Source organism: Abramis brama (genome assembly GCF_963993115.1).
Source record: "Abramis brama genome assembly, chromosome: 7".
Classification (NCBI taxonomy): domain Eukaryota; kingdom Metazoa; phylum Chordata; class Actinopteri; order Cypriniformes; family Leuciscidae; genus Abramis; species Abramis brama.
In genome coordinates this window covers 29,074,904-29,102,880 of record NC_139969.1, presented here as the reverse complement: position 1 = coordinate 29,102,880, position 27,977 = coordinate 29,074,904, and the positions used below count along the sequence as shown (strand labels likewise).

Here is a 27,977-nt window from a genome sequence, read left to right as displayed (position 1 = left end):
GACCCAAAAGAGGATTGTGTAAAGATGTTATACACTAGAGCAAGGGTAAGAAACCATGGCCAGACAGCAACATAGTGTCGGCCCAGAACCGGCCCACATCTGGTACGTGTGGAATCCATCTGTGCCAGATGTGTGCCGGATCTGGGCCGACACTATGTTGCTGTCTGAAGAGCTGCAGGTCTGGAAGCCTTTGCATAATAGAAAATTGTGTTTATTAAATTACTTTTTATATACATAATATATATACATACACACACCACCCTTTCAAATAGGTGCTGTGTGTGTGTGTGTGTATATATATATATATATATATATATATATATATATATATATATATATATATATATATATATATATATATATATAATTTATTTATTCCTGTGATGGCAAAGCTACATTTTCAGTGTACAACATTTCTTATTATCAATGTTGAAAACAGTTGTGCTGCTTAATATTTTTGAGGAAATGGTAAGTTATACATATTTTTCAGGTTTCTTTGATGAAGAAATTTAATTATTTTGGAACATTATAAATGCACTGCCACTTTAATGTATCAATTTAATGCATGTTTGCTGAATGAAAGAATTTATTTTTTAAATCTTACTGACTTTTTGAAACGGTAGTGTATATTGCAAACCTCGCTCATTTGCAGTATCCCCAAAAATATTTGGACACTTAATTCACAAGTAATTTATATAGATAATCAATAAATGTCATCGCATTAGATAACAAAATATTAAACCAAATGATGCAGGAGCATTTCTTACAAGCTTATAAACATCTTCTCTGAACTAACTTTTAACCAACTGTTTTTTTAAATGATTTTTAGACATATTTGTAAATGTATTTTGAAGGTTAAGCCCTATATAAGATAATAATGTTTAGTTATTAAACTTTTTTTTTTCCAGGGGGTTTCTGGGTTGGCTGTAGGTCTGGGTGGAGGTAATGGCTGAAAACCTCTGATCTGATGCATTGACATTCTGACGCTCAAATTAAATCAAATACTTTTAGCTAATACAAGTGTCCAAAAACTTCTTGGGGCCACTGTATGTGATCACTGGTGGTTAGATCTTCTGGGGACAGTTTATTTCTCTCCCTGTTAGTGAAAGAGAGGATTTAAACGGAGAAATATATATGTATTTTTAAATAATAAAAAAAAGATGAAAAACAATCTCAGCAGCAAATTACGTATAATATAAACAACACATATCCAAGCTGTCCATGCAGAATGTTGTTCTTCTCTCCAGTAGATCACATGGAAAGGACACAACAACAGCACTCATACGTACACCGATCTTTCTCCACACGCTTCAACGAGGAGCTCAGCCATCTGGAGGTCAACAGGGTTCAGAAAATCCCCTAAGAAGGTCCTGATCGGCCCTGATCGCTTCAGCTTCCCTACAAAGACATTCGCACATGTTCTCAAAATCCAAAGGTAGAGAAAGCGAACGGCTGGCATCTTGCAGCTCTGTTTTGGTCTCTGACGGAGTCTAGACATTGGTCTCCAGACCGTTCATGTCAATGGTACAATGTTCTTTGTCTTTATGGTCTCTTTTATAATGGTGTGGAGACAGGTGAGGGGACTTCTTGTCGGCTGGCCTGATGCCCTCTTCCAGCTGCACTAGACGGGCCACGTCAGGCGACAGGTGCTCGGGTTTCCTCATGGGGCCTATAGGAGGGGGCTGGAAGCAGCCGTTTTTCTGATAGGACATCATCTGCTGGATGCTGATCATAGGCTTGGTCTCACAGATGAGAGGTATCTGTAAAGAGAAGACAAAGTCGTCAATCTATAGCTACTGCTGAGTGAAATGGGCATCGGATGCATTGGGAGGCCCCAGTATACTTCAAGCGAAATTAAAGAACATCATTCTGAACAAATTCAGGTCAAAAACGAAATTCGTTTGGAGTTTGTTTTTGGTAATCAGAAACTGTTTGCCAAAGTTTGCTCCAGCTGGTAAACAGCGTTATCATTGGTCCGTCACGAACATGTAATTGTGTGGCTCTTTTCCTGTTCATTTCGTCGAGGTCAGATGAGTGAAATACACCGGAGAGCTGCTTTATTAACCTTAGTTATTAAAACTTAGTTTTAAGTTGCCAGTCAGCACCAGCATTTTTTTTTTATCATGTTCAGAAAACTTTCATGGCTCCCAGAATATTTTGTTGTATTTAAAAGTAAATAGGCCAATATGTCAAAAAAGAAAGCATCTGCTTTTTAACAACAACAACAAAAGACATTTTATTCTAGCTTCATTCATTATTTTTTATCAACACTTAAATGTGCGCAAGTTTCACAAAAAAACAACATTTCGAACAAACTTTGTCTGGATCGATGATCAAAACATTGATCGAGTGAACACATTAGTTTATTTGTGCGTAAACGACTTCTATCAGCTCCTTCTGGGCTGCATCCGAAATCGCATATTTCCCTACTATATGGTAGGCAAAAAAAAGTGTGTGACAAAAGTAGTATGTCCAAATTCACAGGACTCATAAAAGAGTAAGCAAAAAGTCCCCGGAAGACCTACTACTTCCGGCTAGATTCTGAAGTGCGCATACGATGGACACTTTCCTATCCCTTGAGGCCACTGGAGAGGATTTATTAATGACAGTGAAGAGACGTATCTGACGCTGGTAGGTCACATGATAATGACAACATGGCGAATGTAGTACGTCTGGATTACGTTCATACTACACACATTCATACTATATAGGACGTACTTATTTAGCGGCCGTTAAGTAATTACTTATTCGAAATAAGGACCTACTCAAGACAGTATGCGATTTTGAACACAGCCCTGCTTTACGCAGATCTTCTTCTTCACAGGTTTTTGGATCTGGAGATGCTGTAGATTTCTGAAGATGCGTAACAGCGCCCCCTACCGTATAACAGTGAAAACACGGATTGCCGGATCATTCCGTGCCGATCCGGCCCAGCCGGTACGGATGTGGTTTATTTTTCCACTGTGGGGTTGATAACGGCCACTCTTTGGAATGTAATACAAATTCGTCAGTCATTTCCTTTGTAACGCAAGAGATTTAAATAGTGACCACATTATTGAGGATGGTCAGATATTTCTTTTAATTTTATTATTAATTCGTGTCGCTCAAATAGTGCACTTAGCCAGCAACAGAAAATCTTGTAGCCAGACAAACAGACAAGTGACCAATCCTGAGTAGCGACATCACTACACGGATTCTGAATACTTAGCAAAAGTTTCTCCTGCTCCTAGCTCATGGACACCTCCTACTCACACTCTCCGTCTCTGCAAGTTTCGGAAGGGAATGTTTCAGATTTCTCATGCCACAGCTACTAGAAGACAGACGGGTTGCTCACGTCACATCTACGCCATCAAGCTCAGTTTGAGTCTGCGCAGTACGCTCAGCCATCAGGAAGTGAGTGCTTCTAATTGACTTCACTTTTCTCCGTTGAATCCAGTGGGGTCGCTGTGTCCATTTCTTTTACTGTCTATGTACTTGACAGCACCATGGAGCGCCGATGATATGTTGTATTCAACAGTAGAGGATTTTTCTCCGCCACATTCTCCGCTCGATGGTGTTTTAAGCCCCCAATAGCTCCTTAGAGGCAGCTAACCCTACCCTCAACCTTAAACCTACCCATCCCCTCGATGCCTGGAAGGCGCTGTTGGGGGCATAAAACACCAAACACCACATTCTCCTGCACCAACGGACTTAGCAGAATCGTCTACCGATGACGAGGACGAAAATGAACCAGCCGTCTTTGGAGTAAGATCCTATCAGTTTGAGCCAAGTAACGTTACAGGGCGGGACGCTTTAGATTCTAGAGAGCATTTGATTGGACAGAAGATGTGAGTCTGCGGTGATGTCATAAAAATCTGTGATCCATTTCAGCGGAAGTCAGAGACTGTAAGTTTTGAATGCTTATATCTCCTAAATGCACATTTTTCAATTCATAACCTTAAGGCTAACATACTGTGTTCATACTAAAAGCTAAAAAAACGTATATTTTGATTTCAGGGGGCATTGAAGCTGCTCGTTTCAAAGTTAGGGGTCTCCAACCCTGCTCCAGTCCTGAAGAGTTCAGCTCCATCCCCGATCAAACACACTGGAACCAGATAATCAAGGTGTTCAGGGTTCCTTGAAACTTTCAGGTAGGTTGGTTTGACACACTGAATCTTCAGTAAGGAAGCTGTTCAGGAGTAGAGACATAGACATGACGTGACTGGAGTGATGAATTGCAGAGCTGGTGCAAACATCGCCATGATCAGATGCTTTCTTAACTGCTGTTTTCTCACCTCAGTCATTTTCGTTGTGTGTTTATTTTGTTATTGAAAGGAAAGCATGCAGTACATATTCATCTAAACCGCTTCTCAGCATTGTGGACGGCGTTGGGATTGTTCGCTATATCACTGCAAAGGTATTTTTAACTTCTTTTTACCACCAAGTGAAGAACGAAAAAGAACTTTGCCGTGAGTTATCGGGGCCTTTATTGTTTATAAGAACCTATAAATAAACCTATTCTCACCTCCTCGCCCTCCTTCACAAAGTCTTTTCTGCATATGTGTGCCATGATTCCTGTGGCCAAAGCATCACCCATCACGTTCACCATCGTCCTGAACCGATCCCTAACAGATACACAAGATTGTGAGGAAAACTCTGCATTTATAGTGGAAATGTATGAGAGAGAGAAATTCCTGTGTCTGATTTCTTACAGCGCCCAATCCACAGCGATGATTAGAGTGATGTCATCTGTAGGAAGTCCCACTGAGGTTAACACTATCACCATGGTTACCAGGCCGGCCTGTGGGATGCCGGCAGCACCGATACTGGCCGCTGTAGCTGTGATGCTGAAGTAAGAAGCAGAGAAATATTATCCTTGAGGAAGAACTTACTGATATCCGATCTATGAATTAACTTGGTAATTTCACTATACTGGGGAATTATGACATCTGTTATCTGACTTTTGCTAGATAAATAGAATATATTTTTAATCCATCATAATGATTTTTCTTTTATGTTAAATGCTCTATCAAATTTTCCTTGAATGCATTTTTTTTTTGTTTCAAATGGAATAAGTATTTAAGTTGAACAATGACAGATAAATCAAATATCAGAATCCAATCAAATATAGCAAGATACATCTGTATTACACTATATAATAATTACATGAATATTTTAATATAATATAGTATTACTTTGGAAAGAAGTCTCATGCATTTGATTAAAAATACAGTAAAAAGTAATATTGTGGAAAAATTATTACAATGTCAAACAACTGTTTTCTATGTGAATATATTGTCAAATGTAATTTTATTCTTGTGATCAAAGCTGAATTTTCAGCATCATTACTCCAGTCTTCAGTGTCACATGATCCTTCAGAAATCGAATATGATGTTTATGCTGCTTAATATTAATATTTTCTGGAATTTTTTCTCTGTATTCTTTGATGAATAAAAGAACAGTTTTTATTTGAAGTAGAAATAATTATACGTAAATGTCTTTATCACTTTATGCGTTTTTGCAGAATAAAAGTATTGATTTAGATACTTTTTTAATAATATCCTACTTTCCCCAAACTTTTGAGTTGTAATGTATCATGATTTACATAAAAATATTAAGCAAGTACAACTATTTTTACCATTGATAATACTAATAATAAATAATAGTTTCTTGAGCAGCAAATCCGCATATTGTAATGATTTCTGAAGGATCATGTGACACTGAAGACTGGAGTAATGATGCTGAAAATTCAGCCTTACCATCACAGGAATAAATTACATTTTAAATAATATACAAATAGAAAACTGTTCTTTGAAATTGTAATAATATGTCATATTTTTTATCAAATAAATCAATCTTTAGTGAGTATAAAAGACTTCTTTATTCAAGACTTCTCAATTATTCAAAACTATTGGCTGGTAGTGTATAAAAAATAATATACATTCATATATTAATTAATTAATTAATGTATAATTAATATATGAATTCAATAAGTGACATTATAATCATTTATGAATAAATTGGCCTTATAGATTATGATGTTTGAATTATGGAATTATTAATGTCTAAATAATGAAAACTGCTCAGATGGAATAACGCTCCAAATGTAGACATTCAGATGAAAAGTCAAGATTAATAGGAGCATAACCATTCAATAAATGGGTTGAGATGAGATTTAGTGACATGTATGGTCTAAAGGAAAATGAAGGGAGCATCTACCTCATCGCACCCCATCGCACCCTACCTGATGGTGATGATCTGGCCGAAGTCCAGCTCGTAGTTGTTGACTTGAGCGATAAAGATGGCGGCCACGGCCTCATATAGGGCAGTGCCGTCCATGTTGATAGTAGCACCCACAGGAAGTACGAAGCGGATGATGCGCCGGTCGATGTGGTTGTTCTCCAGCAGGCACTTAAAGGTGATAGGCAGTGTGGCAGAGCTGTAGTAGAACGCAAGAGCATCAAAGTTTGTGGTTTACATCTGTGCTATTTTCAAGGCTGGAATACACTACTAGAACCTTTGCCCAGATTTGTAGTTTGTACATTTCAGATTTTGAGCAAAATTGCCTAGTGTGTGATTCTCTGCAGTTTGAGAATTTCAAATACCTTTGATATTTTAAGCTGATTTTAGAAGACAAATTTTTTCCTTTGTCATGTGTCTCCTAGCAATGTGGCGCATGTTTCTGCGTGAGTTTGTGCAAGTGTTGGCACTTGAAAGTCTGGTAGTGTGTGATTCTCAGTCATTTAGTGAATGATGCTGCCTAGTTTTTCCACTATCTATTAACAAAGCTGACAAGTGTATGATGCCTAGTGTTCAAATACGGTTTCGTTTATTATAATCTAGCAGGGCCTAGCTCAAAAAAAAGAATATGCATAAAATTACTCTTACCTGGAAGAAGTAGCTAATGAGATGAGAAGGGCCTGTAAAATCCCTCGGATGTAGACGATGGGGCTCTTTTTCGTAATGAAGAAATACATGGAAGGCAGGATGAACAGGCCATGAAGCACAAGCCCCATGACCACAGTGATGGCGTAGAAGCCCAGTTTCTTCCCCATAGCTGAGGGGTCGTCCATTTCCAAGATCTTTCCAGCCACCAGAAACACAATCCCAAATGGGAAGTACCTGCAGTGTTGCATCAGAAACACAGCATTCTTAGGGGAGAGTTCACTAAATTCAATCACAACACACTGATCCAGCCGACCAATCAGAGCACATTGTGCTTTTCAGAAGGAGGGGCTTCATAGAGACAGGAACTAAACAGAGTGTTACTGACAGACTGGGAAGAGAGGTGCTGCAACAATGTCAGATATGTGAAAAATAATGTGGCTTTTGAACATTTAAACACGAAAACCTGTTCTAGTAGACCTAAAAAACAAAACCAAGACTTTGTAAAAGGGGATAAAATTGCCTCTTTAAATGAAGTCATTGGTATTTCTTTCGCACTAACATGCCTCCTTTCTATGTAAATTAACTCATTATAGATTGTGCTTCATTCACACAAATTGCCCGGTGAATTTCGCATCACACTTTAACCGCCAAATGAATGTAGTCTAGGTTGTATTAAAGAGATGTTTAAGTCGGGCTAGTGATCATGGCAACCGTTGTGTTTGAAATAAAGGATATTTTGAACAAGAATATCATAGTTTCAGGTAAATGAGACTGAAATGATTCCATTTATATGTACATTACATTTCATGTAGTGAATCGGGCACTAAACCAGTGCAGTTAATGCATGTGAAAAAACGCAATTAGGCACAATTTTCATTCAAAGTGAATCTCCACTTTATAGTGTTTACAATGGGGAGCCTAAAAATTGCGTCAAATTATCTTTTTGACATGTTTGTGGTCTTGTATAAATATTCAAATGCCCAACTTAAAAAACAAATAAAATTAAACAAATTACTGCTTTTCACTTTATAATAATAAATAAATAAACAAAATGCTTCATACATTTCTCAAAAATGTAAATATATATATATATATATATATATATATATATATATATATATATATATATATATTTTAATCTAATTTTCAGGCACAAGTTGGTGAGCATGAACCAAACATACATAACTCTCAATGTAGCGGCTCTAGTTATTTGGTTTACTGTCATGCATAAGTTTTGGGATCATGCTTGTCATTACCATATAACAATGGCCACAATTTTCAGCACAGCTTCATTCAGACTCTGGCAGAAGTTGACGAGAGCGCTGCCATTTGGTCCCATTCTTCCAAGCATGATACCTAAATGACAAGAATACTTGAGTATTTATTAAAAAGACTGGATTAAGCTGTGAAATTCCAGATGCTGACGCTACAACTCACCCATAGTAGATGAGAAGATCACGATACCGAGGACGTTCATGCCTTCACTGGTGCCAGGAAGCGTTCGGAAGACCACATCGGGAGGAGGCGTCAGTTCAAGGGAGAAGTTCTGAATGTCTGTGCCATTGTCATCCTGGATTCCATAAATGAAGTTCCGTCTGGTGGTGGTCTCTTGCACGTCCTGACTGATGGTGGGTCTAGGCTTCATGATAGGGATGCTTTTTGTGCGATACTGCAATTCAAATATAATTCATAATTAAGATGGCATATGAAACTAATTTACAGCAAAAGTCACGGTATACAATACCAAAAGTACAGGGTTATTTTAAACATTACGCATGCACCTATATTAAAATCATACGATACGCTGATAATTATTTCCATGTTATGGCCGATAACGTTAAATAGCTGAAATTACAATTCTTAACTAATTTGTTAAGATTAAATAAAACACTTAGTTTCAAAAGTAAATTCAGTCATCACAACATTATAATTTACAGTATGAAAAATGGATATTCATTTTGAGAACAATAAAGAATATATTTAAGTGTTCTTAAATTATTAGAATAACTTGAATTGAGCAGTAGATGTATTCTAAATGGGCAAAATGAGCTGCACAATACTGACTGATATGAACACAAATTTAACATCAGCCAATAACAATACGCATAAAATGTGTATCTAAAATGGTTATGAATAATAGATATATTTTGGAGGCAAAAATACAGATGTTTGGTGTCATGCTCCTGTGCCCAAGCTTTGCAGGAACAGGGCATAAAACTAATGGAAAAACATAAAAACTCACTTGTTGAAATGTTGCTTGGACCAAGTTGGCTGGAAACATGTTGCTGATGGAGGAAAGAAAGTTTTTTATGAACATAATAATGAATACTAATGTTGGTTACACAGATAATTCAATGGCATTCTGAATTTTTCTAACCTGCTGAAATTACCAAACTGGTGGTTTATTATGATTACTGATCTGGTAGACAAGCAAAACTAAGCCGGTGAAGTTGGATGAAGAGGAAGTTTTGCTGATTAAGCTAATTAAGTTAGCCATGGGACCAACGTTCCAAAACATAACATTGCTGTTGACCAGTCATGGTATTTTTTTGCACATTGCACAACAGAAGAAGAAGAAGAAGAGTAAATGACAAGTCTCCTCAAAAACAAAGTCCAACATTGTCATTGCAATTAAAATGTATAAAATGCTGTAATTATATTTAATTTTTAGGTTAAGGTAAATACAAACAAGTACAATTAGAAAGGTGTAAGCGTATGTTCTTTCCATCACCAACAAAACGCATTAAGAGCATTGCAAATGAGTCCACATTGTGACACACAGCCAACTAATCCTAATCCAAGTTTTACCAACACACTGTCTAGTTAGCACAGAGGGACCCAGAAAACGATGATCCAAATAGCCTCCCAGTGGAGGTCACAAACATCACGTGCTAATTTGGTACATCTCTTAGTCTACCTGACTAAGACTTTAGTCGTGAAATGCGCCGTTAATAAACTGAGCTAATCTTGTGGCTGAATGTAAATAGTTTCCTCCTCTTTTATCACCTCAATAAGGGCCATATGGTCTCAGGCTCAGGTCAGTAATCAGTTTAGGCTTCAGTCTTCAGCACACACTCCAATGACACAGGGTCATGCTCTGTCACGCAGCACAGGTGACAGGTGGGTGAGAAATTCTCCATTCCTTAGTCCTCAGCCAACCCTAAACTGAGCCATGTCTAAGCTATCCTGATCCCTCAACATCACAGCCACTAACATCTCCATAGACATTCAGGCTGAAAGAAATTCATTATGCCTGGACATCAACATAGAACATGTGAAGGTGCAATTGCCTTTATGTATAGCTAGGTTTATGTGTAACTAACTAATGGTCAAGGATGGCGGTAGGAATGTGAAAATCTAGGGCTGTCTTTCCCCTCCTGAGAATGGGGACTCACTGACTAACTTACGAATGTGGTGAAAATTTGTGATGGAGAATAAAATGAGTGAGTAATGGATGTGTTTTAGGGGATATGGAAATCAGTAACCTTTTATTTTACAGTGTCCTTGTTACTTAATGTTACATTATAATAGTAATTTTAAATTGTGCATAATTACATCCAACTCACCCTAAACCAAACCCTAACCGTAGCACTAACCTAAAGCATGGTGGAAAGAATGTCAATCTATCTGGTGAAAGGAATGTCAAGGTGTGGGGCTCTTTGCCCTTTTGAGGACTACATATGAATTAACTAACTAACTAACTGACTGACTACCCTCCAAACAACTAACTAACTAACTAACTAGCATATCTGGTGGAAGGAATGTCAAGATCTCGGGCTGCCTTTCCCTTCCTGACCTATGAGGACTACATAACCTCAATAGTCAAGGAATGATATGGTGAAGGAATGTTAATCATTGGATGCTTCTCAATTCTTATTTGTGCATCCTCATTTCCTTTCCTCGCGTCTCAGCTCCACCCCCTGTAGGATGCGAGGGAAGGTTGTAAGGAAAGAAAACGAGGACGGAGGAATCGAAGGAAAGCTTATTTATACATTGGAATACTTGATCACTCGAGCGTCACTTCACAGCGTCATCAGCTGTGCTCAAAGGATCTGCCCTTATGTTAAAGTTTGTTTATTTAAGAAATTCATAATAAATAATAATAAAGCAAGTTACCCTGTTGAAATATGTGAGATGTGTGGTTTATATAAACTGCAAAGGTAAAGTATAAGTAGAATTTAGAGTAGAATTTATACACATTTAGTTGATAAAACTCTTCCGCAAAGGATACACCCGTGTATCCTCGCTTATGACTCCTCAGGAAGCCTCCTCACTCCTCGACCCTTGCCTCCTCATGGTGCAATTACAGAATTGAGATGTCCTTCAAGATGGCTGAGCTCGATCGGTTTCCAAGTCATAGGATAGAGGACGGAGGAGCGAGGAGACGAAGAGGGATATTGAGAAGCATCCCGTATCTATTTCCCTGGAAATCCAGAGTTCTAGCGAGAGCACAAGTTGAATTTGCTCACCGAGTTTACTCTGGCGTCGAGTAATGATGCTCATTAAATATGCCCCTCGATCTGAGCTGCACCAATCACATCGGGTTATCTGATATAGGCGGGCCAGAGGCGAGCTAAACAGATGACGACAGCGCTGTGACGTCGAAGTCATTAGTAAACATTGCAAGATGGCTATGGATGAACACCAGTTGTTTGAAACGGCTTTGGCCGCTACAATGAACGAGTTAGACTTGGCTTTTTATCTAAAAGAGGAACAGAAGACGCCGCTCGAATCATTCCTTTGCAAGAAGGGCGTTTTTTCTGTTTTGCCGACCGGATACAGCAAGAGTCTAATCTACCAGTTAGCTCCGCTGGTAGCTAAGTGTATGGGGCTTGTTGTGATTGGTCGTAGTGTTATCCAATTGCGTGCAGTGAGATTTTCAAATGCATGCTTGGTACCGCCCCTCGAGCTGGCTGATTTTCATTAGTCGATGCCAGACCATTAATCTTTCAGATTTAGGTCTGGATTTCCAGGCTACGCATCTGTAGTTTTCTGTAGTCCTTTCTGACACAGTACCTGTTTGTGAAAAGCTCCTGACTAACTGTTCCACTGACCAACTGGAACACTGACACAATGTCACTGGGGCAAACTTCATGCTCATTTACTCAAGCAAACACTAACTGGCTTATCGTGAGCTTTACTCATTAGGTTTAACAGACAGTTCAAAGCCTCAGCAGGTGAGAATGCGTCTGGAACCCTTTATATTCTATCACTGAAAACAGGAGAGAAATAACAGCATATTTCTGTAGATAGTTAGCTGAAGCATATGCAATAATTACCTTAGCATATTCAGCAAATACAATAGGCTGATGTGATGTATGGATAATACCTGATTAGGTACTCATATGAAAGCTAGGAAAAATAAACTTCTCAAACTGGTTTCCTCTACTTAATCATAGATTTTATGGAAAATACCATAATGTGGTTGTTGTTGTTTTTTAGTGTTGATACACAGATACACAATAGCACAGGCTTACCGGATAAGGTCCAGTAGCGCATCAGCAGAGCTCATGATGGGCTTCCCGCTGTCCTCCGAGTCCTCCTTCTGGGCAGCTCCACCCGGGTGGATGATGATGACCATGACGATGCCCACCACCACAGCCACAAAGGTCGTCCACAGATAATAAGAAATTGTCATGATGCCCAGTCGACTGGAACATTTAGCATCCAGTGCTGCCAAGCCAGACATCAAACTGAGGAGAGAAAAACAATTTTTAAGGAATACATAAAATGACTCTTCAGTTGAATGCAGAGATGATTTAAAAAAACTATTTGCAAATTATTCCAAATGCCATACATCTAAAATACCCACACCCAAAATATTGCAGTAGCTAATTGATTTCATTTTTTAATTGATCATGCTGAAATACTGTATTTATTTACATTGAGTAAAATAATTAACATGAATAAAATAATTAACATGAAGAAAAGAAAGAAGTGCAACCAAAAAGGCATACAAAGCATTGTTTAAATATTTATTGGATATTTGTGTTAAAATTAAATATATTTATTTACATTATTTTTCTGTTATTCATTTATTTGTTTGTTACACCAACATCACTGTCTCTTAATGACAATCTTAGTTTGTTTTCAGAAAGTTCAGAAAACAACCCAACTCACTCTGATGGGCTCAACCAGAGCTCAGTCTTTCAGGTTTTGGGGAACAGTCATTGTTCAAACATCAAGTACAAAGATGACACAAAAAAGACATAATATATTGTATCATGTACCTCTAGAGATAGCTGAAAGAAACAGGCGAAGCTTAAAATCGATGTTGCCATCACTGATTCTGTCATTCTTTTAGTTTTTGTCATTCTTGAATTTTTTGTCATTGTCATTCCTGTCTCTCCCTCTGACCTATTCGGTTCTGCACGGCTTTGATGAGCCTCTCACAGCGGCCTATAAAGCGTTGAAGGTTATGCGTCACTTCCTACTAAAGTAGGCAAGCTCTTCTACTGCTTCTAGTTGCCCTAAGTCGTCGTCGACTCAGCAGCACACCAAGCCAGCTCCCGTGCAAGCCCCAGAGGTGCAGCAGTGCTACCGCCCAGCTAAGCGCTTCCCATTTTGTAGCAGCCCAAGCAGTCACTGATGCTTTGGCCACAAGGGGAGGGGACTAAGTCCTGCCAAGGCCAGACCACCCTTTAAAGCAACCATGTGTTCACCTGCCATCACCCAGAACTGAATAGGGGGTTGGGAGGTGAACACATGGTCGCTTTAAAGGGTGGCTCACTCCAATTCGCTCTCAGACCCCCGCTTCAGGGGTGTGACTCACACTTCGGTCTTGGACGCCGACGCTCACGTCCTCTGAGACAAAGTACAGGTTCTGCTAGAAAAGGGTGCAGTAGAGCCTACAGCGATTCAGACTTTTACAGCTGCTACTTCCTCGTCCCCAAGAAGGAAGGCCACCTCAAGGCAGTCCTCGACTTGTGATGTCTGAACCGTGCTCTGATAGGACGGCCGTTCAGAATGTTAACTATGAAACAACTGAAAGACGCATACTTTCATATCCAGATAGCTCCCCATCATCACAGACTGTTCTTGAGATTCACGTTCGAAGGGGTGGCTTACCAATATACAGCCCTACCATTCGGACTGTTCTGACTTTTATGAAATGTGTGGATGCAGCCCTCTCCCCTCTGAGGCAAAAAAGGGGTTTGTGTCCTGAATTACCTCGTCGATTGGTTGCTTTTAGCCCAATCGAAGGAGGAACTGTCCACGCACAGATCTCTGCTCCTCAGCCATCTAGAAAGTCTGGGGTTCAGGATCAACTTGAGCAAGAGCTCGCTGTCCCCCAGCCAAAACATCGCATTCCTGGGGGCAGTATTCGATTCGTCCCAAATGTAGGCCTGGATTACGCCGTAAAATGCCAGAGCCCTGGTCCCCTGGAAATCACCCCATCTGTATCAGATGGGAGTGGACCTGGGCTTGGTTTCCTGAAGGAAGGTAGTCGTGACAGACGCGTCCAAGACGGGTTGAGCCGAACTGTGCAACGGCAGGCCAGCCTTTGGCTCTTGGACAGAGCCAATATCGAACTGGCCCATCAACCTGCCAACTGCCTAGAAATGAAGGACATCACACGTCATCAGCGTGTTTCATGCTATGCAGAGTTAGACAGCCGTCAGTCACAGAGCACCGCAACCGAAACAACAGCCACTTTTTACAGTTCCTCCTGATCCAAAACAACCAGCTTATGCTGCGTTCACGCCATAACTACTGTAATTTGGAAGAGATGGAAACCTGTGACGTTATACTAGCAGTGGCTTGTGACGTTTCAATGGCAATAATATCAATGGCAAAATGAAACTGCTTGAATTAATGAATTTGGTTTGAATCTCTTTAAGTTGTTTATGTTCATTATTATTGTAATGTCATGTGCTTTGATACATGAGGTAATTTAACGACTCTGCTGTGCGCATTCATGTGTTTTGAAGGAGTCGTGGCTTTGGAGAGGATCTGAAGGGAGGGTGGGATCTCATGCTTGCAAAGCTAGCTCGCTATTGCCAGCCTCTCCGAAAATTGCCTACCCTACCTTTAAAATGTGTTGTTACCATTTTAACATTTAAATTTATGTATTGTTTATGTCTTGAAAATCAATATCAGTATTTGAACTTTAATCACTCTACAGTGTTGTGCAGTGTCTAATAATACATAGTCATTTCCTTTTATAGTTTAGTATACAGACTGTTGGTTGTGCACAAGCAAACACTCATATACGTCATTTGTGTATGTACATGCGCCTTAAGCCCCTTGTTGTCTGACCCTGCATGTGTTCCTGCTATAGGCGGGCAGCAGGACTTCCAGACCATCTGGAGCTTTCTGTGAAGCATCTCTGTTTGACAAGAGCATTACCCTAATCCTGCCTGGAGATGGGAAAGTCCAGATAAAGTCTCTATGCCTAGGCCTGACCCCACTGAAGTCACATGGGTGCCATATTTCTTAGGTGGGACGAAGCAAAATACAAATACCTGTTGGAAATGTGCACAGACATATAGCGGAAACACTCGCACAAAACCAAGTGGGTAAATCCCATGAAAATGTTCCCAGATCCAGTGTTATTTTAGTATCTTTGAGATACTATTATAGTTTTTATTAATATTTTGAATCAGGTTTTATTTTTTATTGTTTCTGTCATTTTAGTAATGTTTTTAATTTTTTAATTATGTCTATATAAAGTTCTATCTATAGTTGTATCAGTAGCCAATGAGCTCGCTGCTCAACCTTCAAATACTTGGTTAGCATTACCTTAGCAGTGCAGTGAGCTTTTAGAAATCCTCCACCTTCCCCAGCTCCCCCTATCATGTACGCTATATTGTACAGCAGCAGCATGTCTTGCTCACAGCATCGTGTAGTGTGTTTTTTGGCATGAGCAAGTCCTGTACTGATCGATTATGCCAAGACCAAACATATCAGCATTGTCAAACACTCCAAGAGTTGTCATGACATAAATATAGTTTTTAATGACTTTTATGCCAGTTTCAGTTTTAGTTATTTTAATTATTTATTATTAATTATATATATTTTTTTTAATATTTATATTATAACAAGTTATACATTTAATACAAAAACATATAGATGTTTTAGTAAATAGATGTTTAAAAAAAATCTGTACAAAAATACAAATAAACAGACAAGTAATCATGATATTCATGTGTAAATCACTAATTACTGAAGCAAATGACTCAATAATCATCACTGATCACAAATGATTCAAAATGAACTTGTTGATTACATGAAAAAAACGGAATTAAACATTTGTTAGCAAGTACATAAAAGCTGCACCTAACTGTCACCAACGGTAACGATGGATCTTATGATCAATAAACTGTTAACAATTCATTACAGTGGCCAAGCAACAGTTTGTGGTAAAAATTAAAGATAAACAAAATATTCATGATTATTATTATTGTAGATATAATTTGGCAATTAAAGCATAAAAAAGCATTGATGCTCCTTGGCTTTAATTTTAAGTTAACATAAACATACAACAAATATTACAATATTGGTTTCTTGTTCAGAGTGTAAGTTAAATTGCTTATTTTAAGGGCCATTTAACCTGAAAACCATTCAGTCATCAAATATTGTTGGAACGTGGCTTTAAATTGGACATCAAAAAACAACACACACAAAGGGAGCATTTTGTCTCCTCGTCCCCATATGCCACTGATGAGAATATATTTTAAAATTAAAATAAAAAGAATAAAAGCACACAACAGTAAGACTTGAGAAATTAGATAAATGTCAGGCAGTCTACTTGAGGAACGACCACTCCCTGAGAAGACAATGGAAATGAACATTTTTACTCTCTCTTGTGAAACTAGCACCAACATTCGAGAAGCAAGTCTCACCTAAGCAATCCTAATCTACATCTTTTTCCCTTGACCCCCCATTCCCCCGTTCCCTCTTTCTATCATGCTGAGATCACCTGAAATTCACCCAAAAATCTATATGGTTTAATGTGAATAATTAGCATACAGTATTACACATGTGGTATCATTTGAAATGTCTCAGTGCGACTGGTACAAAGGTCTCATTCCCAAAGAAGTGAAACAAAAGGTAATAAAGTTTTAAAGAGTTTAGAGATAAATTCCCATTGTTAGCAAATGTTACCATGTAAATCAACTTCTGCCTCCAGTAAGTCTGGGACGGTGATTAATGTAAATTCCCACTGTGAACTCATGATTACTCAAAGAAATGCAACGAGAGGATCAGCGCGATTCTGTAACCCAGATCAGACCGTGAAGCGAAGTGTAAGCAAAACACTTCGCTTCATGTATTTTATAATGTCAAGGTATTGAATCTTCTCTCTTTATTCCAGAGCATTTGATGTTTTGTATTGATTATCTTTGAACTGATTATGTAATTGGCATCATAATTTTACCTGACATAATAAATTGTAAACATTTGATTTTTTTCTAACGGAATCTGACATTATTTTCAGTAAAGAGTTAAAAAGAATAGTCAAACATTCATTCACATGATGCACAGATATCACTAAAACCTTTTCATCAATCTCAAAAATCTCAAAGATCTCATCAATCTGCCACCATATGAGAGTCAGCTGAGCTGAAAAAAAGACATGCCTTAATCTTGCAAAAGGTCGATTGATTTTCTCCATATAGATGAAATCATTGCGCAATGACAACAGCATCCAACATGAAAATTGAAAAGATGTCTTAAAGCAGACTTTTTTTTGAGAGGATTATCTGTCCTGCATTAAGTCTATGTATTTAAATGTAAACTCCGAACGACAGGAAACTGAGATTTGGACTTGATTGGGACTCAGTTATCAGGCAATATGCCTACATTTAAAGCATCTATCCTGCAATTGCCTATAGTAGACCAATGAGCTACATCACGTCATATCCTATAAACTTCATTCAGAACAACAACGTGCATGGCATATTCCCATGGTGACCTTTTGAAACTGTCCCGCGTCCCTACGGTTGCGTGTCTGCATAGACATTGATCAAAGATCAGCTTCGTATTGAAATGCACACAGGGATAATGAGAAAGTGCACGGTTGCCTTTGATTGTAGTGCGCTCGTCAGATAATCTGGTTTCCGCTCTTGCCTGTAGGCAGATGGCGTTGAAACGAGGACAGTACGCAGACCCTGCTTTGGGCCTAAGCCCTAGCATACCATTTGATTAATATGTCAGTTTCATTCATTTTAAACCAGCCATGACATTGGCAGACCCCTTGAAGTGCATCTTGAATCTGCAATGCTGTGAAGAGAACCAGTTCTTTTACAAATATGTAACCCTGGACCACAAAACCAGTCACATGGGTCAATTTTTTGAAATTTAGATTTATACATCATATGAAAGCTGAATAAATAAACTGGAAAGAATAAATATGTATGGTTTGTTAGGATAGGGCAATATTTGGCCGAGATATACAACTATTTGAAAATCTGGAATCTGAGGGTGTGAAAAAATTGAAACATTGAGAAAATCGCCTTTAAAGTTGTCCATTTATGTTCGCGATTGTGCTGCATTCACTCACAAAAATAAATGTTTTATATATTTACGGTAGGAAATTTACAAAATATCTTCATGGAAAGTGATCTTTACTTATTATCCTAATGATTTTTGGCATAAAAGAAAAATCAATAATTTTGACCCATACAATATTTTTTTGGCTATTGCCACAAATGTACCCGTGCGACTTGTGACTGGTTTTGTGATCCAGGGTCACATATCTTATTCTGCTTTTCATTCTTACTTCGGTTTGCCGCTTACTACAGTTCAAGCTCTAGCATTTAGGTCAACGTTAACTTGTTTATAAATAGTCATTGGCCATTTTGCATTGGGAAGTGCCTGGGTCTTGGCTACTGTACATGTGCAGTTGGTCCTTAGCTTCCTCAGATTAGAGGTAATTAACAACCCTGACCCTCACGTAATGACTCCCTGGACTGTGTGTGTGTTTGTGTGTGTGTGCATTGGGCATCTGGAACACTGACCCAGACAGAAGTGTGTGTGTGGAATGAGGATCAACTTCCTCTCAAGACTTTGCTTCACCAGAAGTTGCACGTTCAGCATGTGATCATTTGGTTTGGATAGTTTTATTCCATCTTTGGGGTTGCAAGTTATAAATCTTTCACAGGCAGCATGTGGACTGTGGTTGTTAAATCCTTATCTATACTGGCAGTTGACCCACCGTTCACTTATTTCATGTTATAGGCGGTTAGTTCACCCAAAAATGAATTTTCAGTCATCATTTACTCACTCTCATGTTATTCAAAAACTCTATGAATTTCTTTCTCCTATGGAACACAACATATTTTTTGCAGAATGTCTGAGGTAATTTTTGACAATGAAAGTGATGTATAATGTCAAAATTAGTTAAACTATCATAAAGTGCTCCATGTGATTAAATTCTATGCAAGCGCGTTGACTTTAGTAGGGATATTGGTCCCTATACAAATATCCACTGGCAACTGAATTGTCCCTAGGATTGTTTTGATCAAACAATTGAAATATATTTATATGTAACCATTGTTGTAATTTTGGCTGCATCCGAACAGGGTCACATACCATTGACATTACCTGAGAAGTTAAAGCAAATATGCTAGAAAACTGCTCTCTTTCAATGCATGGATGGAGTAAGAACATAAAGTAAGTGTTTAAAACAAATGTGCACAGTCCAGCTGCATTATAAAGTCGACCTTCTTGACACTTTCAACACTGAAATAAGAGGATTTTAATATTAAAACTCAGCCTCTCCAAACATTATGTATATGTACTGTACTCTGATGCTGATGTATGAAAGATGTGGACGATTGCACTATGGACAGGGTAAAGTTCAAGCTAAAGGGATAGTTCACCCAAAAATGAAAATTCTGTCATCATTTACTTATCCTCATGTCATTCCAATCCAAACCCATAAGATTTTCGTTCATCTTCGGAAAACACAGATCTTTTTGATGAAATTTGAGAGATTTCTGTCTCTCCACTGACAACTACGCAACTGACTCTTTGATGCTTCAAAAAGTTCATAAAGAGATCGTAAAACTAATCCATATGAATTGAGTGGTTTAGTCCCAGGGGTAGAAAGCTCTCAAATTTCATCAAAAATATCTTAATTTGTGTTCCGAAGATGAACGAAAGTCTTACAGGTTTGGAACAACATGAGGGTGAGTGATTAATGACAGAATTTAAATTTTTGGGTGAACTATACTAAGTTTCTGTTAATTATAGCCTCTGCTAAATTGTAATGTTGTTGGTTTACATAATCAAAATTGTGTAATATTGTCCATTAAACATACTGAACAACTCTCATATGGGCTATGCTTGTTTTGGCTACCATATACAGTATATATAAATATATATATATAAGAGTGCCACACTCTTAAAAATAAAGGTTATTTATTGGCATCGATGGTTCCATTAACCTCAAACATCCATTGCACAAACGGATCTTTGGATTAGAAAAAGTTCTTCACACAAAGAAAAAATAGTTATTTCAAGAACTGTTCACTGAAGGGTTCTTTGGGGAAACAAAAAATGGTTCTTCTGTGGCATTGCATCGGAAATCCCCTTTTGGACCCTTTTATTTTTAGGAGTGCATATTTGAAAGGGCATATGTGCATAATCATTTACATTTTGCTCTGTATCCACCAATGCTGTTTGGATTCAGGGGAATTGGAATATACCGTACTCTATGGTGCTCTTACATTGTATGGAACAAATCAGACATTCTGCAAAAATAGCTTTTTTGTGTGTTCCACATAAGAAAATAATATGGTTAACATTTGAAAAAATTCCTGCAGCTTAAACAGTAGAGCATGGCACTTGCAACCCCAAGGTCAAGGATTCAATTCCCAGGAAATATGTGAAGTTAAAAAAATCGATATCTTGAATGCAATGTACTGTAAGTTATTTTGGATAAGCATCTGCCATATGTAAATACAATGGGAGACTGAAAGCTCTAAAAAATGAACATTCATTATAATGGATCTGTTAGTCTATTGAAATTATTATTTGTTAATGTGATAAGTGCCTGTTTAAGTATATTAAATGTTAAAATTATGGCTTTCAACTATAATTTTAAATGGCTATAATTGTCCATTTTATCCTTAGAAATGTCCTATTTATTTAATTCAAGTATTGGTATTATTATACACTATTGGCTTTTGACACTTGGTAAATATGGTTGTTGACATGTGACATGGTTATGGGACTGGGTTTGGCATATTGACAAAAGTTTACCATTATAAACTAATTCTAAAGACAAACTTCATGCTATCTCATTTCAGAAACAGGATACATACAGACGCTTATCTCACTTGATTGTACCAGTTTCGTACCAGAAGTTATTCATGTTAAAAATCTTGGAAAAATGAACTCTTACCTAGAGACCACTAGTGGCAGGATGAGCATCTTCAACATCCGCATCAGCAACTCCCCAGGGAACTGGAAGTACTTCACCTCCTTTAGAAAAAAACAGAACATCTGCTTTGATTCACTGTACAGAGTTGGGTCCCACAGAGTGGAGAGAGAAATATTCTCTAATCCTTGACTTTATCTGTATATCTGTAATAAAAATGCTGCAATCTGGGAAACCACTGTGGCTCTTTTTTTCCAAGCACGCAGACGAAATAAACATCATGTTATCTTGCGTTCAGATGCCGGTGTTTGGGAACGCAATCATGCGAGAAACTTCTGAAAGGTCATTCTAACCATTGGGCTCAAGCATTTCAGAAAAATCAAACCAACATTTGAGATGCTGTGCAATGATATCCAATCACATACTCTGTTGATACGAAGCCCCTAAAGGGACGTGGTGATGATAAACAATATGAGATGGGAGGAAAAATTATATTTAAATGCTTTTGCGTTCTCTCACAAAAGTTTAGCATTTCCCAGAGAAACTTTGCGTTTGCCTGTTCAGATGTTATAGTCTTTCATTTCATCGTTTAGTTCTTGAAAATACATTGCTCTTATAATATTAACGTTTATTGTCCAATTATAGTCATGTCTTTGAGACAGCACTATTTAAAAAAAAATAAAAAACTGCTGCCCAAGGAAATAAGAAGAGCCCTTAAGCAAGAGAAAGACTTTTTGAAGACCATATTGGGAGCTGAGAGACATGATGCTGGTGTTAAAGCGCTTAAAGGCCTGCATTAAGGAGGGGGCAGGGACATGTGAAGCTTAGATCAGGGCCGTTGTCCAAGCAGCATCAGGATCAATGCTGACAAATGGCCGTGAATCTCTGGCATTCCTGTGCTACTTGCTAATGCTAACCTAAAAACAGCTGGCATGGAGCCGCTACATCTGCCACTGGCATTCCTGACTTGGGCCATGCAAAGTCTGAAAAAGCTGCCATGTGGCGTAATCTAAACGAGGCTCATTGTTAAACATTTGTGTAATGGCTGATCGAAAATAGTGAAACACTGCAACTATTAAACAATCAGTTGCCAAAATTTAATGTGGATAATTGGTTAGTTAAGTTAAGAGGTTAACTCGAGATGAATGAGAAGATGTGATGAGATTTTCAACTTCAGATCCTCAATGCAATAGTGCTTCGACAGTTCAGTTGATTGACTGGTAATCCCTCAGGACAACTAGATGTCTGGTTTACTTGTGTCATAATGACAGAGCTTTGAGGGAACACACATCTCACTTAACCAATGAATCGGCTAATGAAATGAAAAGACTATAGACAGAATATTGTACAATTTTATAGGAAATGTATCATTTTATTTAGGTCAAGTTTAAGATCTCTTAGGGGTCTCAAAATTGATCGAAGATGAAGATTTCACTCCTCACAGCTATATGCAAGGATTGAGACGGTGATCAATGACAAATAGTGAGTGTCCATGATAAAGCAAAGGAAAATCTTTTTAAATCAAAGGAAACACATTTGCCAAGTTCTTAGTAATGCGCTCTTTGTATTTATGTTGGTTTTATTTGGTTGTGAAAAACTTTTTTAGCATTTTCAACAAAAGTTTCCATTTAAACGTAGTATGGTGTAACCATCAAGTAAAAAAAAAGTTTTTAAATATATACTGTATATATTGTCAAGGTATTATTATTATTATTTCACAAATACCAAGTTGTAGGGATGTTGCACCACATGACAATTTTACAACTGGATCTGGAAAAAAATATATGATTTTTTAAGAGAGGTATTGACCTTGACACACAGTAATGATATCATTTCCTATTTTTTCTGCATGTTGGTTGCACCACATGTTTGATTTGGTGGACAAAAGTAAAAAATAATAATAATAATAAGCAGTGAAGCAATGTTGGGGAATATATATACACATATATATTAAAATTATAATTCAGAGCTTAAAAACATGCAAGTAATTTTATGATTTGCATCTTAATTTAATAAATCCAGACCGGCATCATGTCAAAGAGAATACTTGCTACCTGGATCTCCAACTGCTGTCATTCTTCAGCTATACAATTCATCTTTGCCATTAACTAATGAGGATAAAGTGTACTCTCTCTCTCTCTTTTTTTTTCTTCAGATGCACCATTGAGGGACCATTTTTGGTTCTCCAAAGAAAAATTCAGCAATCAGTTCTTAAAATAACCATTTTTGTAAAAAAAGCTTAGTGTGAAGGACCTTTTCCACTATAAAGAACCTTTTGCACAATGCAAAGGTTAAAGGTTCTTTAGGGAATCATTGATGACAATAAAGAATCTTTATTTTTTCAGAGTGTGTGTCAGATGACAGGAAAGTTGGGTCATTTCAGGGAAGACAGGGAAATTGTTATTGGTAAGGGTTACACCAATAAATAGGGGAAACCAAAACTAACCTGCTCAGAGAGGTGTTTGGAGCGTAGGAAGAATCCCAGCAGGCATCCGATAACCACGGCCAAGACTGACAAGATGAGGAGGCCGTTCTGTTGGCACACATTTTTAACGCGGTTCCACACCGCACCCAACGCCATGGTGACCTGTCCACTTCCCAATCAATCAGCCATACAAACACCCTTTTACACCCGAATGCCTTCCGAGGGGGCAAAAAGAAACATGCAGAGAAAGCAGCAGTGGGAAGGTAGAGCAGCTTGTAGAAAGGGTGATAATGAAGGTCCCTCCAAGAAAAAGCACTTGTCAATCCACCGTTGGTCACTACTAAAGCCCATCACCCTTTCCGGTCACTAACACACTCTCCTTCTGTCTCTCTCTCTCTCTCTCTCTTCGTTCTGCCCCACCACACCCCCTTACCCTGTACTTCAGAATGGCCAATAGGGGGCTCTGGGACAGCTGGCGGTATTGTCCCAGAGGTTAATACCAGCGATCCTATTAGAGCCGCACTGCATTAAGCCGATCTGAAGATGGATTAAAGATCTCTGAACAATTGGAAAGGGGATTTCTTCATGTATGTGTGAAAGAAGGACAAAAACATAAAGATGAAGCAACTGACATGACTCAATGTAGATGTCAAACAGTGAGGGGGTTTAGACATGGGTCGCTGAGGCTCTACCAGTGTTGGCAGGTGTGTGTTTGTCAGTGTGCTTTTTCACCCTCCAGTGGATGATGGCCAGTCTAACGCCTTTATCTCAGTCTGCTAGGGTGATTTTTAATGCCAATCTCACCACCTGATCTTGATTCAGGGGAAATGTACACAAGGGTTGTTAATAAATGCCTCAAATTAATAGTAGTAAGGTAGGCTTCTATATAAATTCCCCAAATTTTGTCATTGTTTTGGAACACACCAGCTTATTTATAACATTAAGGCTAACATATTCATCCAAAGAGCTAAAAAAATTACATTTTGATTTCAGGGGGCCTTTAAAAGATATGAATGACAGCTTTAATTAATCTAGTCTATCTGTATCTTGATACTGATGAAACTTGCTCATTTTGTGGTCTTGTTAAAGAAACAAGTGCTCATTTATTTTGTGATTGTAGTATAGCCTAACCAATAAGTTTTGGGTTGAAGTTCTTATATTTTCAACCCTTCTAATGTATTATCCTTATAGATATTATTTTTTATTACGAAAACCCAAAATCGTTACCTCTTGAATATGTTGTTAATTTCTTTAAATAATATGAAAAAAATTTCATCCACAAGCAAGTGGCTTAAAATCTGCTTCATGTTTTCCTCTTTTTCTGGTTGAATTTAACTCTCTTGTTTCATCCCTCAGACTTATAGCAATAATAACAAACAAACAAAAAAATCACTTTTTTATGCATTATGACGAATTATTCAAAGATATTTATCCTTGTCATTGTGCTTTTTTTTCTCATACTCATACTGATGTACGCAAAACCATGATATATTTATGTTTTTTTGGGGGGGTTTTTTCATTATGATTGTTTGGGATGGGATAGGATTGTTTGGGATTCATTATGATTGTTTGGGATTATGATCTTGCCCTGATATTGTATGTAATTATAAGTTCTGCAATAAAAAAAGATGTGAATGACAGGTGCACTAACACACCTCATAGCATCAGTAACTCGACAACCCTATAAAGGTTTTCCTCAGCATTTGCAATGTTTGTATCTGCAATGTCTGCACAAAGAAGATATCGGGCCGCTCGAAGATCTCGCCTTGGAGAAGATACTCAAAGTATAATCTGGAGAAGATACTCAAAAAATTTAAGTAGACCTATCACTACTTAAAAATGAAGATTACCCCAGAATGAATTGCATTGCAAGCCCACCCCAACACTTACGCACAATAATAATGATAAATGCTGACCTATAGCCTACTTAACTACTTTTTTTTCTTTTCTTTTTTTTTTTTACTGAAAATTATGTTTTAGTAAAACAAGCTAAATGTAATGTTCTGTCATATGACATAGCTATGCATGAATACACAAGACAACATGCAGCCAAGGTGAATACATCTCTATTTTCAGTCAAGTTTATTTTCTTTTTTTTCTATAGTCATGTCTTATCTTGTACTCACTCCAGATTAATTTTCAGTGGAGAGGAGAGCAGAGGGTTGTTTCATAAAAGACGCTAAGAAAAGCGGGGATTAAACTCCAACACCTGACTTAAATGAACCTATAACAAATAAGTTGGGGCTAAAGCGGTTTCATAAAATTAATTAAAGTTCACGCAATCCAACTAATTTGATCCAGGTTGGTATAATTGCGTGTGCACGCGTTTCTTAAGCAGCCCTAGAGGTCGATCGTGGATCAAATCGATCCACCGTTCAAACAGCATATTATTTTGTGCTGTTTTGTGCGTTTGAGACATGGTGTTTTCCTCAGTGCAAAACTTACATTTCACAGGTATATTGTCCATCTGTAAATGTGGGAAAGTCGTGCCAATATTTCCACTTTGCTGCTAAACTTCACGTTGAACGAGCGCTGCTGCGCGCATGCGCGCCAAATAATTCTGACTAAAATATACATTTTGCTTTGAAAATTAATATGCGATATTTTATAACATCAGTAATATCTTCTAACTATAATATTTTATCTTTAGGATGTTGGATAAGTTGCAGTGAACTTATAGCTAATTACACTCATAGCCTATATTTTATACTTACTTAGAATAAAATATTGAAGTACGGAACTAATTCAGGGAAGACATTTTTAAGCAACCAAATATAATAAAGATAGATATAGTTATAGATAGATAAATATAGTTTTGGGTATAGGACCTATGCTACTTAATAAAGATGACTTATACTTATTTAGAATGCTGATAACTACAGCTTTTAAAGCAATTTTTTTTTTTTTTTTTTTTTTTGGAGAAAGCAAGAATCCCCAGTTTTAAAAGATTGGTTAGATTTAGTTTCTAAAGTACACTATAGAGAGGATAACGTGAAATTAAGAGCAAAAGTATACATTTTGAAAAGATATGGGCAACTCTAAAATCAAAGAATATTCCATAAAATAAAGAAATAAATATTAGTTACTACATTAATTCCTACATTAATTACTTTTTTGATATAACCCTCCCTCCCTTTTAATTGTTTGTTATTTTATTTATTTACTTATTTAATATTGGTATTATTTGATATTTAAATAATATTACTTGAATAACTTATTAGGAATTATCATAAGTGTCATTATAAGAGTTTGATATAAATATGTGAATGTTTAATTTGTATTTATTTATATCTTTTTGTCTTTTTTTTTCTTTTTCCTTTTTTCATATGTAAAAGTGTCTAACTATGTACTTATTGGTTATTGTTCTAGAAATGTGTTATTGATGTGTGGGTAGGTATGATCACAAAAGGAAAAAAAGAAAGGAAAAAAGTAGAAGGAAAAATAAGGAATATTTATTGGGGGGAAATATTATGTCTTTAAAACTGTCCATTTGTATAATTGTGTTAAAAGTGTTTGAATTGAAAGACATAATAAAGTACATAAAATATATATATGCTAAAATATTTGTTGTTGGACATTAGATGTGCCTTATTTAGAATTTTAAACCTACAAGTAAGTGTATTTTTATGATAGGAATAACCAGGGGCGGACTGGCCATCGGGAGCACCGGGACATTTCCCGGTGGCCTGACGGTCGTTCTGGCCTGCCGGCTGCCGCTGTGCAGACCATCAGCCTGGCATGTGATAGGCTGGTGTGCAACTACGAATGCAGACGCAGCAAGCTGCTGCAAAATCCCAGCCATGTTCGCCAGTAAGGGAACAGGTCGGTCAAGATTACATTTACATTATATTTATAATAATTTGGCATTGGGGTGTGCGATATGACGATTTTTGATCGTGGACGATTAAAATGTCTCCATGATCTGCTTTTGAAGAAATATCGTAGAATCGTGGTGAATTCTATCAGTTGCTGTTCTGGCGCCTCTGTCCCAACATCCTGAACAACGCGACGTACACGCTGCGGAACGGGACACTGCAGTTTACAAAAGTTCATAATTTGCATGTGCTTTAATGCCTTGTCGGTTAAACATTTAATTCGCGTGCTGATGCGCTGTTCTAACGTGTGCGTTTCTCAGCGCGTACATGTGAAGTTCACATGCACTAAAAGCCTGCAGCGCCTGGATACTGGACAAAGTTATCCTTTGAGTCGTATTGTGCTAATACTGTCAAATACACACAAGGTTTACATAAACAAAGTCGGTTATGTCTAAAGTGAACGCAAACTTGAGAAAATTTAGAGAAAATCTGCTTGTCAAATGCGTGTATAATAGACGCGTCGCGCGCAACTCTTAAAGAGACA

At 37.7% G+C, this 27,977-nt stretch overlaps 1 protein-coding gene across 1 annotated transcript; it reads right to left on the bottom strand.

Moving 5' to 3' along the window:
* Positions 1 to 459: 459 nt before the first annotated feature.
* slc1a7a (solute carrier family 1 member 7a) lies at positions 460 to 24,035 on the bottom strand. Its single transcript, XM_084119678.1, has 11 exons — positions 23,640 to 24,035; positions 21,218 to 21,297; positions 12,345 to 12,560; positions 9,110 to 9,152; positions 8,305 to 8,536; positions 8,124 to 8,223; positions 6,868 to 7,101; positions 6,224 to 6,418; positions 4,692 to 4,826; positions 4,505 to 4,604; positions 460 to 1,760 (listed from the first exon to the last, which is right to left on the bottom strand). Exons 1-11 carry the CDS (start codon positions 23,772 to 23,774, stop codon positions 1,491 to 1,493), a joined length of 1,740 nt encoding a protein of 579 aa, XP_083975804.1. The 5' UTR covers positions 23,775 to 24,035; the 3' UTR covers positions 460 to 1,490.
* Between the last annotated feature and the right edge of the window lie 3,942 nt (positions 24,036 to 27,977).